This window comes from Falco rusticolus, chromosome Z (genome assembly GCF_015220075.1).
Source record: "Falco rusticolus isolate bFalRus1 chromosome Z, bFalRus1.pri, whole genome shotgun sequence".
Classification (NCBI taxonomy): domain Eukaryota; kingdom Metazoa; phylum Chordata; class Aves; order Falconiformes; family Falconidae; genus Falco; species Falco rusticolus.
Genome location: NC_051210.1, coordinates 12,083,919 through 12,098,929, shown reverse-complemented (window position 1 = coordinate 12,098,929; position 15,011 = coordinate 12,083,919). Strand labels below are relative to the sequence as shown.

Sequence of the window (15,011 nt, the reverse complement as noted above, 5' to 3'; positions counted from 1 at the left end):
GTGGAAGTAGGAGTAGGTGCATTTGATGAGTGTCTCTTCAGGTATCGGACTTCCCTTGGAGAGCCTGGGAAGGCAGCTGGAGCACTTAGTCATGCTGTTAGACATGCAGCCAGGGGACAACTACAAGTACAGAACATGGTATCAGGCATCTGTAATTTCATTCTTCTGGTGTGTTCCCTGAGCTATTAGGTAACCTTGTACAAGTGAACTACCCTTTCCAAGCTTCTGTTACCCCATTTACTTTTTCTTCCTTCTGTCTTGTAACTCTAAGCTGAATGTTTCTGCCAAAGCTGAGCTCCTGTCTATGTTGCCATCTTAAAAGTGTTGCTTAAATTACTGAGTTTTATTAAGGATTGCACAGATAATATTACATTACCCATATCTGTACACCCACAGCCACTGGATGCTTCTACTATGATTTTCCTAACTTTTTCATTTAAACATGAATTAAGCATATAAAGTGGTGCCTTCACACTTCAAACTACATCTGTTTTTCAGGAGAGTGGATTTTGGGTGCCACCATTTTCTGATGACATCTGCATTCCTGTGTCCTGTGGGACCCCAGAGTCTCCAAAGCATGGATTTGTGGTTGGCACTAAATACAAATACAAAGATGTGGTTCTTTATAAATGTGATTCTGGCTATGAATTACAAGTAAGCAAGCTCAAATCTTCAGTGCTCTAAACCTTTAGTTGTCATTTTCAGTTCTTATGTGATTGCGAGAATGTATTATTTCTGGTCTGTACTGATATATTCCCTTAACTGCCGCAGAAGTTAGGTATCTGCTGTTGTTGTTATTGTCTGTAGAAGGTTCCTGGTATGTCTGGGAGAGTACTTAAATGACTTAAGAGTATATTTGAAGCAAATAGAAGCATCCTGTTCAGAGATACATGTTCAGCAGATACCTTTCAGTGTTGTTTTTTTTAAATGGAAAGTTGTTTCAAGCCCTTTGCAAATACAGCATTATATATGCTTGTGACCATAAACCATGGAAGAATTAGTTTTTCATGTATTGCTCTCTTGAACTGGTTCTTTGGCCAGAATTAGATTGCATTCTTCCCTCTATTTCATAATGTCCCAAGCATTATGTCTGCTGCATTGTGCCTTTCAGACACAAAGCTCCTGAAAAACTCCGCTGCCCTCAGTTCTATGACGTAGCTAGATGGTACCAAAGTGATATCTCTTCTTTTAGTAAGGCAAAGGGATTCCAGTTTGTTCAATGGCAGCTTTATTCCCTGACAGAGAAAGGAACAAAGTTCGTTCCTGTCCAGTACTTTTTATTATGAGTATTAGGCTCTTATCCCCACCTGAGCCCTGGATCAGCACTGCAGTCCCATTTCAGGACTCAGGCTAGCCAATTTAGAGCTGCCTCAGGTGCGTTTTCAAAAGCTGCAGTGAATTCAGAAATGAAAGTATGTTGCTGAGGCACAGCATGGCCTCAGCCATCCCCAGGTGATGGCAGAGTACAGCCCAGTCACATCCGGAGGCATGAGGTGGTGGAGGTGTCACCAGGACAGAGGCTGGCTCTTAATGCTATGTTTTGTGAATACTAAGCAGAATGCAAGTCTGCTTCCTTTGTGCTGTTGTAAGACCAGTAATAAAGTGAGTACTTCGTGAATGGGAATTTACCCAGTCAGGAGGGAATTCACTCAGTATAGAATAAAAAAGAGAGTTTAGAGAATGCTTAGGTAACAATAAATTTAATTTGCATTTTGTTGCCACGTATGTAATATCACTGAGGATGGAGGGGCGGGTTGCTATTTAGACAGATAGGTAGAATTGTTGTTTCAAGTAAATTTTGGAGGTAATAAGCTAGTGCTTTCATACCGTAAAAAGTCCTTCCAAGCTTTGTATTCCCGCTTCGCCACCTAGCGTCAATCTGTCTCCTTGAAGTCCTGATTTTTTTCCATTGGGAAGCAAAGTCCATTGGGTGTGATGCCATATGATCCTCATGTCAAACAGCTGCCCTTGTCAGTGGGTTTGCTTTGTAATGAAAATACATTAGTTCAAGGGACACATTTGGATGTTGTTCTCCATGTCTTGGAATAAAGTAAGAAATCAATTCTGGGCTATTACACTGGCTATAAAACCGGTACCTAAGAAAGGTTATTTATAAGCAAATTTAAAGAATTGAGTGTTTGGGATGTGGTTAAAATCAGTAGGTTACATTTATAAAACACAAGCTTGTGCTGTTATTGAAAAAAATGCTAGTTAGATTTTCTGTGAGTGAGTCCTGGGAGGAGAAAATCTGTCATCATAACACATTCCTGGGAACAAGAGTGGTAGAACTGACAAGAAAGATAATATACCAGGGAGAAGGATGAGAGAACTGACTAGCTGGCCCCACAAACTTTTGATTTATAAAAATACCCATCACTTTGCAAGAAAGAGTGCTACCCTAAACTCTGCTGATAGACTTGGGCGGCAGCATTTAGCTGTCTCTTTTTGTGGGTTGCACTTGGAGGGAAAACGTCCTGGCCTTGCTGGGTACTAGAGTTGATGGGAGAAAAGAACGGACTAGGTAAAGTTGTTCTTTGAGCATTCTCTTTTGTTTCACAGGGTGACGCAGAGCGGACTTGCCAAGAAGACAGGCTTTGGAGTGGCTCAGTGCCCGTGTGCAGAAGTACGTTCCACCTCAGTTTATCACTTAGCGTTGGTCAAGGGTGATTTTACACAACAGAAAACACTAATACTTACTTTGCTTTATAACTCATACGGTCTGCATTTGCCTAAAAATTTTGGCAAGTACCACTGATAACATCCTCGTAGAGCTGCAGAATAGCTGGTGCGTGCAGGTAATAGTGTGAAGGAAATTACTACACCTTGCTGCTGTATCCCTAAGAAAGCTGTGCAGGCAGCTTCCAAGTTGAAATAGGTCTGACAGTTGATGTTATGATTTCTGGGGTTACTGGGGACCTCTGAACACATTAGTTGCTAGCAGTCACAGGTACTTAGCATCCTCAAAAGTGGATACTTGTTCCCAAAGGTGCTTCACTTCTGTGAGATGTCTGATGCCCACTGACTGCAATGCCAAAATAGAAGTTGTCTGCATAAGTATTTACCAGCTGTTGGGTGTAAGTGGCAATAGTGGACTCTCCCAAGACTTCCTGCCAGCATAGCCACAATAGATTTTTGTCTTTTAGTAGGAACTGGAAGCAGAAAGCATGATACTGTTCTGCTGCTCGGGGGTAAATATCTGGGAATGCCCAGATACATGCTGTGTTCTTTGCCCATTTCTCAGAGTAAAACCTGTGGAGGTAGGTCCTGAACAGGGCAGGACATTATGGCTGATAGTAACATATTCCTTGTGTTATAGGAGTATCATGTGGACCCCCAGACATGATAGAAAATGGATCAGTTCAGGGAGAAGAGTTCCTGTTTGGCAGTGAGGTTTTTTACAGTTGTGACCCTGGCTTTGAGCTGCAGGGACCAAGCCGAAGGATTTGCCACGTTGACAAGAAGTGGAGCCCCTCCACCCCTTCGTGCACCCGTAAGTAGCAAGAAGAGCAACACGGTGGCAGTTTTCCAGGACATCTTGGGAACAAACAGAGTGCTTTTGCTGGCTTCCTCCCAGTCTCCCCCTCCAGCTGGAGGGCTGTAACAGGAGGAGCCAGAGGAGAAGCCAGCAGAGAAATTGTCATTGGCAGTTCCTCTCTGGTCTGAAGGGAGCTCCTTTTGGCACATTAAAATGGCATAAGCATAGAGTTGTGCTTAGGTCGGTAGGGGAGGAGTGTGTCTTGCTGTATTTGATTTGCCTTGCATTGCAGTCAGGGGCCTTGGACATCATGTGCTGTGATGGTTAATCTCTGCCATGCCAAGGATGCCAAGGCTAATATATCCTGGCCACTCTGTATGTCTGGAGATGGAAGACTGTGCTCCCTAGTAACAAATCTTGGCTGTCTGTGCAGCAGAAGGTCATTAATGGTAGGAACATGGAAGGAAGGATTTATGACTTATTTCATACAGGTTATAAATAAAATGCTAATATTTTATAATCTTTACCAATAAATCATTTTTCATCTTCTCATGGTGATGTCATAGTCCTAATCTTTGCATTCTTCTCTCTCACCTCTCACGAATTTGCCTTGTCTCCACAGTAAGTGTGGGACAGGGGGCAAGATCCTTCTTAACCACTGTCATTTTTCTTGAGGACATCTTGCGATCACCTTCAACTGTAGAGGGAGCAAAGGAGACTGCAAATGCAACCTCTGGCCTGCTCAGAAGAAACAATCTGGATCGCTGATTGAACACACCTCATAGCTCACAACACCATCAGATACATTTGGACACGTTCTCTCTCAGGTGTCCGAAGCCTGAACCCCAAGAGAGAGGGCAGGCAAGGCATCATATAACCCCTCGCCATATAATACTTCACTGCTTCTTTCTTCCTATCTTTCCATTAATTCAGTGTGTGAACAGAGCTGTCAGACAGTGTGTAACAGATAGAGAGAATGGCCTTCATTGTCTGTAAAAAAACAAAACGTTTTCTCTTCTAGGAATTACTTGTGGGCTGCATCCCTCAGTAGAAAAAGCAGAGGCCATTTAAACCAAAACGTTTTCTCTTCTAGGAATTACTTGTGGGCTGCATCCCTCAGTAGAAAAAGCAGAGGCCATTTAAACCAAAACGTTTTCTCTTCTAGGAATTACTTGTGGGCTGCATCCCTCAGTAGAAAAAGCAGAGGCCATTTCTACAGGAAGCACATATAGAAGTAATGTAACTTTTGTGTGCAACTCCGGATACCATCTTGTTGGGCCCCAGAATATCACATGTCTTGCCAATGGGAGCTGGAGTATACCCTTGCCATTGTGTGAAGGTAACCGTTTCATGTCTAGCCTGGCACGTTTCATGACCTAGCACATTCCAATCTGGGATAAACAATATCTCTTCCTTCATGCATGCATATCATATGATCCAGGGATTGAGCTGATTTTGGGAAATCATTCTGTAATGTGCATTAAAAATGGTGCCTGAAAAATGAGATGTGTCACCATGAGCACTGCCTGTTACCAAGCCAGAAAGAGCTTAGACATCATTTTTCCTAAGGTTGCAATCTGCAGTTTAACAAGTTTAATGAGAGATGAGTTTACTTGCCATCTCAGAAAATCAAACCCCTACCAAAGGTAGTAGCTGCATGGACAAGTGACTTTTCGCCCAGCGGTCTCCTGTAGTCAATTAAGTTGATACTCTTGTTTCTGAACTTTGGGCCCCAAAGACAATCTCAACAGCTCAGCCTTTAACCTCCACTCTCCTCACATGAACAAACACCATGAATGTGTACCATTTTGCAAATCACCACTTTCAGGTGCTCCCTCAGCAGGTCCTGTCACTTGTGTCACAAAGCAGAATGAATGCCAAGTGAGAACTGTCTGTGTCACATGGAGTGTGCAGTGGTGGGTGGAAACAAGGCTGTCAACACATAAAGAGAACAAAAACTTAAGATCACGAGTTTGCATAGATAGCCAGTGTTGTTGGGTGATTGTTCAAAATGTAAAGCATGTAGAAGCTTACTAAATTGCAGTGTCATTAACTTCTGAGTGCACTTCATTCTTGGCCTCTTTGCCATAAAAACACAAAATCTGGGCTTCATGCTTTTCTTTTCCTCGAAACACACTAACTTGTTTCCTGCCCATCTACTTCCTTTCAGGCCGTTCTTGTCCCTGCTGCATATACCTCAGGTCTCCCAGGCTGAACTGTAGACCCAGCATCCTGCTTGCTTTTCATAGCTGCTCTTGCCACTTTTACATGGGGCTGACATGATGATGTCTCCACGCCCAGCTGCACACACAGATTCAGAGGCAACCAACATGTTGTGACAGCTTCACCGAACTAAGACAGATAATGATCTTCCACTCAAGACAGGTGTTAGGTTCCTGTCACCAGAGCCATGAAAAGTGCATGAATGCTAGGGATCATCAGGTGTGCAGTGTTGGGCAGCCACACAATGCACAGATCACTGTGCGCTACAGTGCCCTGATACTTTACAGACCTTATAGCAGCAACCTGGAAAGCTGATAGGGGACATCCACATCAGAGAGGAGGTCTCTAGCACCTAGCCAGCCACCTGAGAAAAGTCACACACTAGCGGTGCTGAAAATACATCTTGAACAGGGTTGAGCACAGCCACTTCACCAACTCCTGTCTTCCTCTCCTGATGACCTTATGTCTGTCTGATAGTTTAATCTTCGGTCATCCCATTACACAGACCACCTAGGAAAATCAACTGGAAAATGGGATGCAGAACAGAGTCTCTTTTGTAGCAGTGGTAACCCAGCTTGGACTGTTAGCCTGACTGTCAGAAACACAGCTGAGATTCCTAAGGGGAGCAATTGGTAATGTCAGTGTTGGCATCTTGCACCAAACCCCCATCCTTCATCTCTCTGGTATTGTCAGATGAAAAGGAAGGTGCAAAGGGCTGCAAGTTTCTGGGGTATCTCTCAGTGGCAAGAAAGAACCATGTCCATGTTCTGCGCCACTTTGATATGAAGTCATAAATGTGTCCTCTGCTCTCCAGCACTGCCACATTTTGCTGACCTGAAAAACACGCGGCTGTGGCTTTTTTCTGTCACTGGGAGGAGCTCCTTTCCTAGCTTGGCTACATTTCCTTCCCAGGGCTACTGAACTCTCCTTCAATGCTCTTCATGATTAATTGTTCTGTGGCTGCTACTTTAAGCATACTATGTAATGCAGGAATTGTTAGAAGTCCAAGTCTAATATCCAGCTGTATTAATGTGAGTTCTTCCTTTGCAGAGACCAGATGCAAAGTTCCAGTTTCCTTACTGAATGGGAAGGCGACTTACGAAAACAATACAGTTGGCAGTACAATAGCATATTTCTGTGAGAGGGGATACAGCTTGGAAGGGGAACCTGCAGCAGAGTGCACAAGAGATGGAAGATGGAGTAATCCCTTGCCTCTCTGTAAACGTGTGTGTTTTCTTTGTGATGAAAAATTGGTCTCAATTTGTAAGCACTGAAGTCTAGGCTGCTTTTCATTTAAACTGACAGAAAGAGAGAGCAACTTCTGCAGATCTCTGTGGAAATGTACTGCAATTTTCTTCTGGAGTGGCCATGAGCAGATTTTGTCACTTGTAGTTTAAAAATATGTAGTTTAAAAAATTGGTTTGGCCTACATGAGGAGATTTGTTGGTGTGCATTCCATTTTTACAGAGGAACAAAGGGAGCAGTTACTAAGATACGTTAAAGCATTAACTTGTCTGAGTGCGGTTTTGTGACAGTAGAACAACAAAGTGTGTTCTGCCTGGCTTCCCGTAGTTGGAAGGTTGACATAAAATGGAGTCAATTGTAGTCAACCACTCGATATATAAGGAGCAGATGAGATAAAAGTTTGGAGGACAAGGCAGAAAGGCGACTTTATTGTTGTCTATAGCTGACTGTTGGGAGGGTGTAAAGAAAAAGAAGCCAGACTCTTCTCAGAGGTGCACAGTGGTAGGATGAGAGGCAATAGACACAAGTTGCAACAAAGGAAATTCCAGTTAAGTATTCGAAGAAACTTTTCACCATCATAGTAGTCAAACACAGGAACAGAGACCCAGAGAGGACACGAAATCTCCATCCTTGGAGATACTCAAATCTCAGCTCGTCAAGTCCCAGAGCAATCTCTGACCTAGTTGACCCTGCTTTGAGAGGGAGGTTGGCCTTAACAGCTATATAAATGATTCTGTGATTCTGTGATTCTGTGAAATAGCACCTCACATACATGTGCGCTGTGCCACACACACACAGTAGCCTTCCTTGTTGCTCTGTGTCTGTAACAAATTTTAAGATCTGCTGTAGTTTTAGGGTGGTTGATTTGAGATACTTATTTTTTGTATTACAAAGGACTCAGGATTTTAGTTTTCAGGAAACTGGCCTCAATGTCTGCTGTATATAGAGTCCAGCCTTTTCCGCAATCATAATGAAATCAACGGACTATGCAAAAATAGCTCAGCAAGCTTACAGCCAGCAATAAATAAGATTATCAGAGAAATTCTAAACTCTAATGCAGGGGTCCTCAAACTGTTTAACCAGGGGGCCGGCGCGGATGCAGTGGCAGGCAGCCATCTGCGGCTGCTTGGTTTCCCCCCCCACAACCCCCAGCGGGGGGACGGGGGGGTCTGTAAATACCGGGGGCCGGATTGAGGACCCTGGGGGGCCGTATGCGGCCCGCGGGCTGTAGTTTGAGGACCCCTGATCTAATGGATGTTATTGTTAAGTCTCTGCTCAAACACCTGGGTTTTTGCTGCTCTTCATTGACCCAGCCCCTCAGAACAAGAAATAGGATAGGTCTGGGTCTTTTTTAGAGTTACATTAAACAGGAAGGACATGAGCAAATGGTTGGATAGTAACAGGTAGGATATTTCCCACTTAAATACTTGATATGTCTTCTACTGGCATCAGTAGAGTATGGTGGCAAGCTATGTGACAGCAGAGAATCAAACAGTAATAGTAGCAGTAGTATTTTATTACCTTAATCTCATAACGTTACATCGTTATAAATTGGACTTGTGTGCAGCATCTATTTCTATTGCTTTTCATATTATTTGATTTTGAAGTTTGCAGAAACTATTCTAAAGTATTTGCTTCCTTCCTTCCTTCCCTTTTCCCTCCCTTCTCCTTTTCCCTTACACCCTTTCTTGGAACAGCAAACCCTTGTCCTGTGCCTTTCGTAATCCCAGAGAATGCCCTTCTTTCCGAGGTGGATTTTTATGTTGGTCAGAATGTATCCATCAGGTGCAGGGAAGGCTACCAGCTGAAAGGGCAGTCTGTGATCACCTGTAATGCTGATGAGACCTGGACTCCAGCAACAGCCAAGTGTGAAAGTAAGTAGCTGATATACATACAGTTCCACAGGGGTTTGGTACTTTCCAGAGGGCTGGTGACCACAGCTGTATCACACAAAAGTGTGACAGCACAGATGTGTCAGCAGAGCTCTCCATCTAGATGCAGTTATTCTGGAAGCAGAGAACTTTTGTCAGCTGTTGCCATTTGGAGAGGTGGGTTGGTCCAAGAGATCCTGACACATAAAGGTGACCTAAGAAGCTCCACAGAAGAGCTATTTGATTTTCTTTCTGACAAAGTTGTTTCTTTAAAAGGATCCAGAATATACCTATGTGGGTTGATACCCCAACAGCATTCATCCTACTGTCTACTAGGCCCTACTGTAATTTTATTTTCAATTTACCTTTTGCAAGCACTGGAGCTGGGATTAGCTGTTGTATACACTAAATATCCTGAGAATGATTCCTGTGAGATTATGGGTGATGATGAGGGTTGTAGGGACATGCTGCCTTTTATTATATTTATTGGCACTGACAGAAGGCATAGTGTCTTTTTGCAGACATGTCTGAAAGCTTTTGGCTTCTTGCAAGCAGTATTGATTAATTTGAACAGTGACATCACCTCACTCTATAAATCCAGTATTATGAATATCCTGGGACCATCTGAAAGTTTCTGGTCTATGTGGTGGATAGAGCCATTGTTGCATTACCTGAAACTGCTGTTTCTGGCCATCTCAGTGTTCACTGCATGTACGTACAGGTTCTCCCTGTGAGTGTCTGCACCATGAAGAAGTCCTACTCACTAATTTCCCATTAGAAGTGTCTCTCTGGCACCTCGCAGGTCCTTTGTGCAAAGTGCTGTGTCCATGGTTAGAAACTGTATCGTGTAGGCACTGCAGCTTACCAGGCTCTGGGTGGTTTCTTTTTGTTTAGAGATATCTTGCGGCCCCCCAGCACACACAGAGAATGCTCTGATTCGTGGTAGCTTCTATCAGTATGGAGACATGATCACCTATTCATGCTACAGTGGGTACATGCTGGAGGGGCCCTTGCGGAGCATTTGCTTAGAAAATGGAACATGGACAACACCACCTACCTGCAAAGGTAAGTCTTTTTTATGAACAGAAGCATATCTTAACTTGCCATAAGGGCAGACTTATCATCCTAACTGCAATAAAAATGAAAATGAATTTTTGCTAGTTTCAGTGCAGTCACAATTTCACCCAGGGCATTTAAAGTGCAGAGTGTTGCTTTATTTCCAAGTGAAACAGAAGGCTTCCACAATTTTTCTCTTTAGTCTTTTCTAACCTTAGAGTTTCTTTTGCTACAGTGTTGTATCCCACACCTAAGATCCTCTCTCCTCACATCTTTTTTGAGAAAGTGATGGAACCAGTCATCTTTCTTACATGCTGAGCTCTTTCAGATAAGCACTGCCACTCAGTCATTCCCAGTCAAAGATCAAGCACTGCCGAAAACAAATGAGATGAGTGCTTAGTCTCTCACTGTGTCTAGAGCTTGGCAGCTTCTGAGAATTGTTTTGCAATATAATATTTAAGGATATGTTGATCAGCTCACTAAATAACACACACTAAGTACTGCAGAAAAAATACCAAAGACAAAGTCTAGCCTTTCCACCCTTGGTATGCTGGCAGGAAGATGTCACTTCTTGATTTGCTGAGCTAAAATTCACCTGTTTAAATTACAGAATTAACTCTTCTACACAGAAGATTGAAATAAATAAAAAGTTTTGAGCAGAAGATGGGGGAAACTGTTAAAAACATATATGAGCATCTTCAAACAGTAACTTAAAACCAAGGATGAGGCATAGCAAAAGGGTTCCAGGGTCACAGGGCTTTGATGGAAGAGACCTTGCTATGTGCCATTTCTGCATCAGAAGCTTGACTAGCCTTCTGCCATGAGGTAGCTATAAAGCTGTGAGTTACCTTCACCCTTAGGTCTTACCTCAGATGGTGTGACAGCAACCATACTACAAACTGAGCCTTAGGTATTTTGTTTAGAAATTTAAGTATTAAAAGCAATGAAACCTTAGGGCAGATCTGTGGCCAGTCATAAGCAGCCCCATTGCCTAAGCTTGAGAACTCCCACAAAGAGGAAAGGTGCCAGAATGCTCTGGGAACATTGGATCCATCATCAAAGTTGTCTTCTCCTTCTCCTGCAAGTCTCAGCTCCCTGTGTTGAAAATGGAAGTGACAGTACCTCCTCTTGGAGATTCTCTGTTTAGGTTAGAAGCCCTTTGGAGATGGAAGATTCTATACCGTGCTAAGCCTGACTAATCAGGGTCCTCTCGTCAGTTTTTTAATATGAATTCTGTCAGCAAAATACCATAATGTTAAGACATAGACAAGCTGAGTTGTCCTACACTATGAAAGCACACACTCTGTTGAAATGCTGTATCTAATAGTTATAATGGCCTTGCCTAAAAATCATGGATCAGTAGATCATTTTGAGGAGACTCAAAACCAAAGAAGTGGGCTCGTAACTCCTGAGTATTTCAGGAATAGAAAAGCTGCTCCTGAAAAAGAGGTTTCTCCTGGTTCTGTGACCATGGCTTGCAATTGCCATGAAGAATCACCTGTCAAGTAGCCAATTAGAGAAGATTTACAGTAAAACCACCTCAGTTACTTCAGATGTCAAGAGGTATCCAAAAGTTATGCTAGAAATTTACACCGCCAGAGCACTGAGACCTTTCTGAAAAGTTTGCCAAGTATCTTGTCATGTCTTTCTAAACTGTGGTGGCTGCAGGATTCGAGGGATCTCTGGATAATAGCTACTCTATCTAGCTAGAATTCATTAGCAAAATTATTTCAATATTGTCTCTTCAGATTGTAACACTTTTGATTCTTCAACTGCCCCTTTAATATTGCTAGCTTTACTTTTTATTCTTATTTAATATTTCTTAGTTACACAGAACCCTACTTTATGCCAAAGGCTGTAGGCTTCTGCTGAGGAAGGTTCTTGCCACTGGTTACTAGGAACCTGGAAGGGCTGATCTGAAAAGCACTGTCAAACATGTGTCCTGTCTGCAACACCATGGAGTCTACTGGGACTGTTCAGAGGAATAAATATTAGGGAAAATCATTTCAAAAAATGAAGTGGTGAGGTAGACAGATGATCAAGGTGTAGTGTAGGAAAACAAAGAACAAATAACGTGCTTTTTTGTGTATTTGGGGAGAGGAACAATTTCCCCCACTCTTTTTGCCTGAAAGGGGAGCTAAAAAGGACTAAAGATGTTTCTGAGAGGACAGACCTGTGTTTTCATGACACATGTCAAAATAATCTTTCAAAACTGCTTTACAATTCATTTGGGGGATTTGCCTAACAAAAGGCCTACAGGACCCAAGCCTTTGTGGTCTACATCAGAAGTGACATGAAAGCACTCTTTGTAGTGACTCATGCTGCATTTCTTGTTTTTGGCTCTGTGAGTTGATTATTAATGCGTTCTAAACCTGCTTGAAATGTTCTGGCCCGGTTGAACAGGTTAGTTAATGCAAATTTTATAATTAAAAAGCAGACTTCGTTAGCTTCTTTGGGAGAGCTCTCACCACCGCTGCACTTGCCTGAATCAGTGCTGGTTAGAGGTTGCAGACCAGATTCTGATCTGAGTTTCAGGGGTGAGAAGTGTTAGGCTGGATCTGCCAGTCATAAACACCTGCAGGACTCAGCAGGCTGCACGCAGCTTGTTTGACACCAGTTTTTTCTCTCTGAAATGCTCTAAAATCTGTGTTGTCTGTTTGCCCTCTGCCTGCACCTTGCTGACTGGGAATGGTAGTGTGGGGACCTGCCAACCAAAAAGTTCATACCCCATCATCAAACAAAAGCATTGCGAGAGGGCAGCTGAAGCATGGAGGAAATTGTTCACTTGCAACCACAGGGAAGATTTTTGGCAAAGCTGAAAACAAATATCAGAAATTATTTCTTCCCCTTATTACCGCTGTTTGTCTTGCAGCAGCACAATAATTTTGTGTCCTGTGGAGATAACTCTCAGGTATGGATTTACAAGAGGATCTCAAAGATGAGATTGATACCATGGATGTGAGATTTACTACTACTAACTGAAGTCATGCTTAATGGTTCCCGTTCTCTCCCCAGCACATCAGGACTGCATTTGCCATGCTTGCTTTTACAATAGCATAGAAAGAGAATGAGATCCCAGCTTAACTTCCCACCCCAAGCCTTTCTGTAGTCTTATCTGTTGAGTGAAGAATAATCTCCACAACTACAGACACAAAGTCTCTGCCCGCCTAAATTGGTGTGTAACAGGTGCACACGTAGTGAGATACTGTCTTACTCGTTTTCACAACCAGGGCCTGGGCAGTAATCCAGGAAGAGCCTACCTCTGCCCAAGATCCTGGATCGCTGAGCGGGATGGAGTTGCCATCCAAAGCAATTTCTGTAACTCATGAAATATCTACATCTTATCCACTGACAGAGGGAGAGAAAATACATTTCAGAGACCATGGGCTTTGAATTTAGGGTGGGATATCATCTATACACAAACCTTTTAACTCCCATTCCTTTATACTTTCATGGAATATTGTTTCAGTGGTGTGGATCACATAAAGCTTTAAATGGTTTTTGATTAAACTTTCATAATATTTCATTGCACAAAGGACATCTGGTTAGCACACTTTTCTACTTTAGTCAGCACGCGGAGACAAGCTCTCTGCGTAGTCATCGCTATCTTTACAACAGAAATTGTTCAAAACCTGTTAAAATATTGCAAGTTCTCTGAACCTGCCAGGGTCTAAGGTCTCTTCCCATTCTTATTATTAGCTGATGTTTGATGAGAAGGCTCTTGAGACTGAAAAATAAAATGGCAAAAGCTTTGACCTCATTTCAACAGATCCAAGCTGCAGCTCGCAGCTTGGATCTGTTAGCTGCAAGAGTGACTCGAGTTTGGCTCTGTCAGAGGAAGATTTGCACTCTTTCCAATGTTGAGCTCAAGTCTGAATGGTGTTTCCATGTGCTAAACCACTGTTTGTATTTAATACTAACACTGAACAAGATATGAAACACTCAAAGCCTAAACTCACGTTTTGCTCACCTAGTAACTAATTAAAGATAGGATGCAATTAACAGTTCAGACTGAGTTTACTGTGGTTACTCTGTGTTCATAGCTACCACTAATTAGAAGTTAGTCTGATTACTTACTTGTACTGTAGTATCATCTCGAAGCCACAATTTTTGATCTTCTGTATATATTATGTACACCAACATGACAAGGATTATACTTCCTCCAATGATCTTTAAGTCTACCATGTTTGTACTTAGCTTGCCACCTGATTTTGTAAAGTCATCCAGGTTTCCCTGCATGTAGTAGCCAAGATGCAGTGCAGTGTTATAGAAGCAACAGTGAGTCCAAAGCCTGTCCAGTCCAGGCAACATATTGGGCTAACGTGACAGAGTCCACTTCAAATTCCTCACTGCCGTGATCGGAGGCTTATTACAGGTGTGCAAGCCAAGGAGCACCAGTCAGCGTGAATGCTAACTGAGGTTTATAATCACACTTTGGGTTCCACAGGTGAATGTTTCACTGTGCCACTGTTGCACCCTGTTGGTCACTCCTCCTTATGGTGGATGATAGTGCAGTAAAAATTGCTCATTTTACCACAGCATTTAATCTTACTTTTGACGAACCCTATATTATGCCAGATGATACTATCTTGGTGTTTCATACCAAGGTTAGAAGAAAGCTTGATTTTATTTTAGAGTTAATTTAGAAGGGGGAGGAAGAAAAGCTTAATAGTTTTTGTTTGGGGTGGGTTTGTTTGTTTTGTTTTAAAATATGAGTGGGGAAAAGCAGACAAAGGATAGCATCAGCTTTGAAACATCATGCAGATAATTTACCCGACCGTACTAAAAACTTTTAAGTTTTCATTCTTGCCATGGACAATTTTTGATTCTCTTGATATTGTCATACTCTTGCTCACAGTACTTAGACACACAGAGCCAGAAAACAATGTAGCCCTTGAAATCACAACGATGTTTCTATAATTCACTACCTTTGTTTGTTCTACTCTAAACTTTACAACTGCACAGATCTGTGCAAGATACTGAATTATTATGCTTCTAATGAACCATCTTGAGTTTGTAATGAAATTTTATTGTTTTCAGCTGTCTGTCGGTTCCCATGTCAGAATGGTGGCATCTGTGAGCGACCAAATGCCTGCTCATGTCCAAATGGCTGGATGGGTCGTCTCTGTGAAGAGCGTATG

General features: G+C 42.5%; 1 protein-coding gene across 1 annotated transcript in view; it reads left to right on the top strand.

Annotated features, from left to right (window-relative positions):
- The window catches only part of SVEP1 (sushi, von Willebrand factor type A, EGF and pentraxin domain containing 1), a 121,436-nt gene that overhangs the window by 93,816 nt on the left and 12,609 nt on the right, over positions 1–15,011 (top strand). Inside the window, exons 38-45 of the mRNA XM_037373777.1 lie at positions 499–654; positions 2,560–2,623; positions 3,317–3,490; positions 4,641–4,814; positions 6,749–6,922; positions 8,641–8,817; positions 9,709–9,879; positions 14,911–15,006. Coding sequence (XP_037229674.1) covers positions 499–654; positions 2,560–2,623; positions 3,317–3,490; positions 4,641–4,814; positions 6,749–6,922; positions 8,641–8,817; positions 9,709–9,879; positions 14,911–15,006 — 1,186 coding nt within the window. The remainder of the gene's footprint in view (positions 1–498; positions 655–2,559; positions 2,624–3,316; positions 3,491–4,640; positions 4,815–6,748; positions 6,923–8,640; positions 8,818–9,708; positions 9,880–14,910; positions 15,007–15,011) is intronic.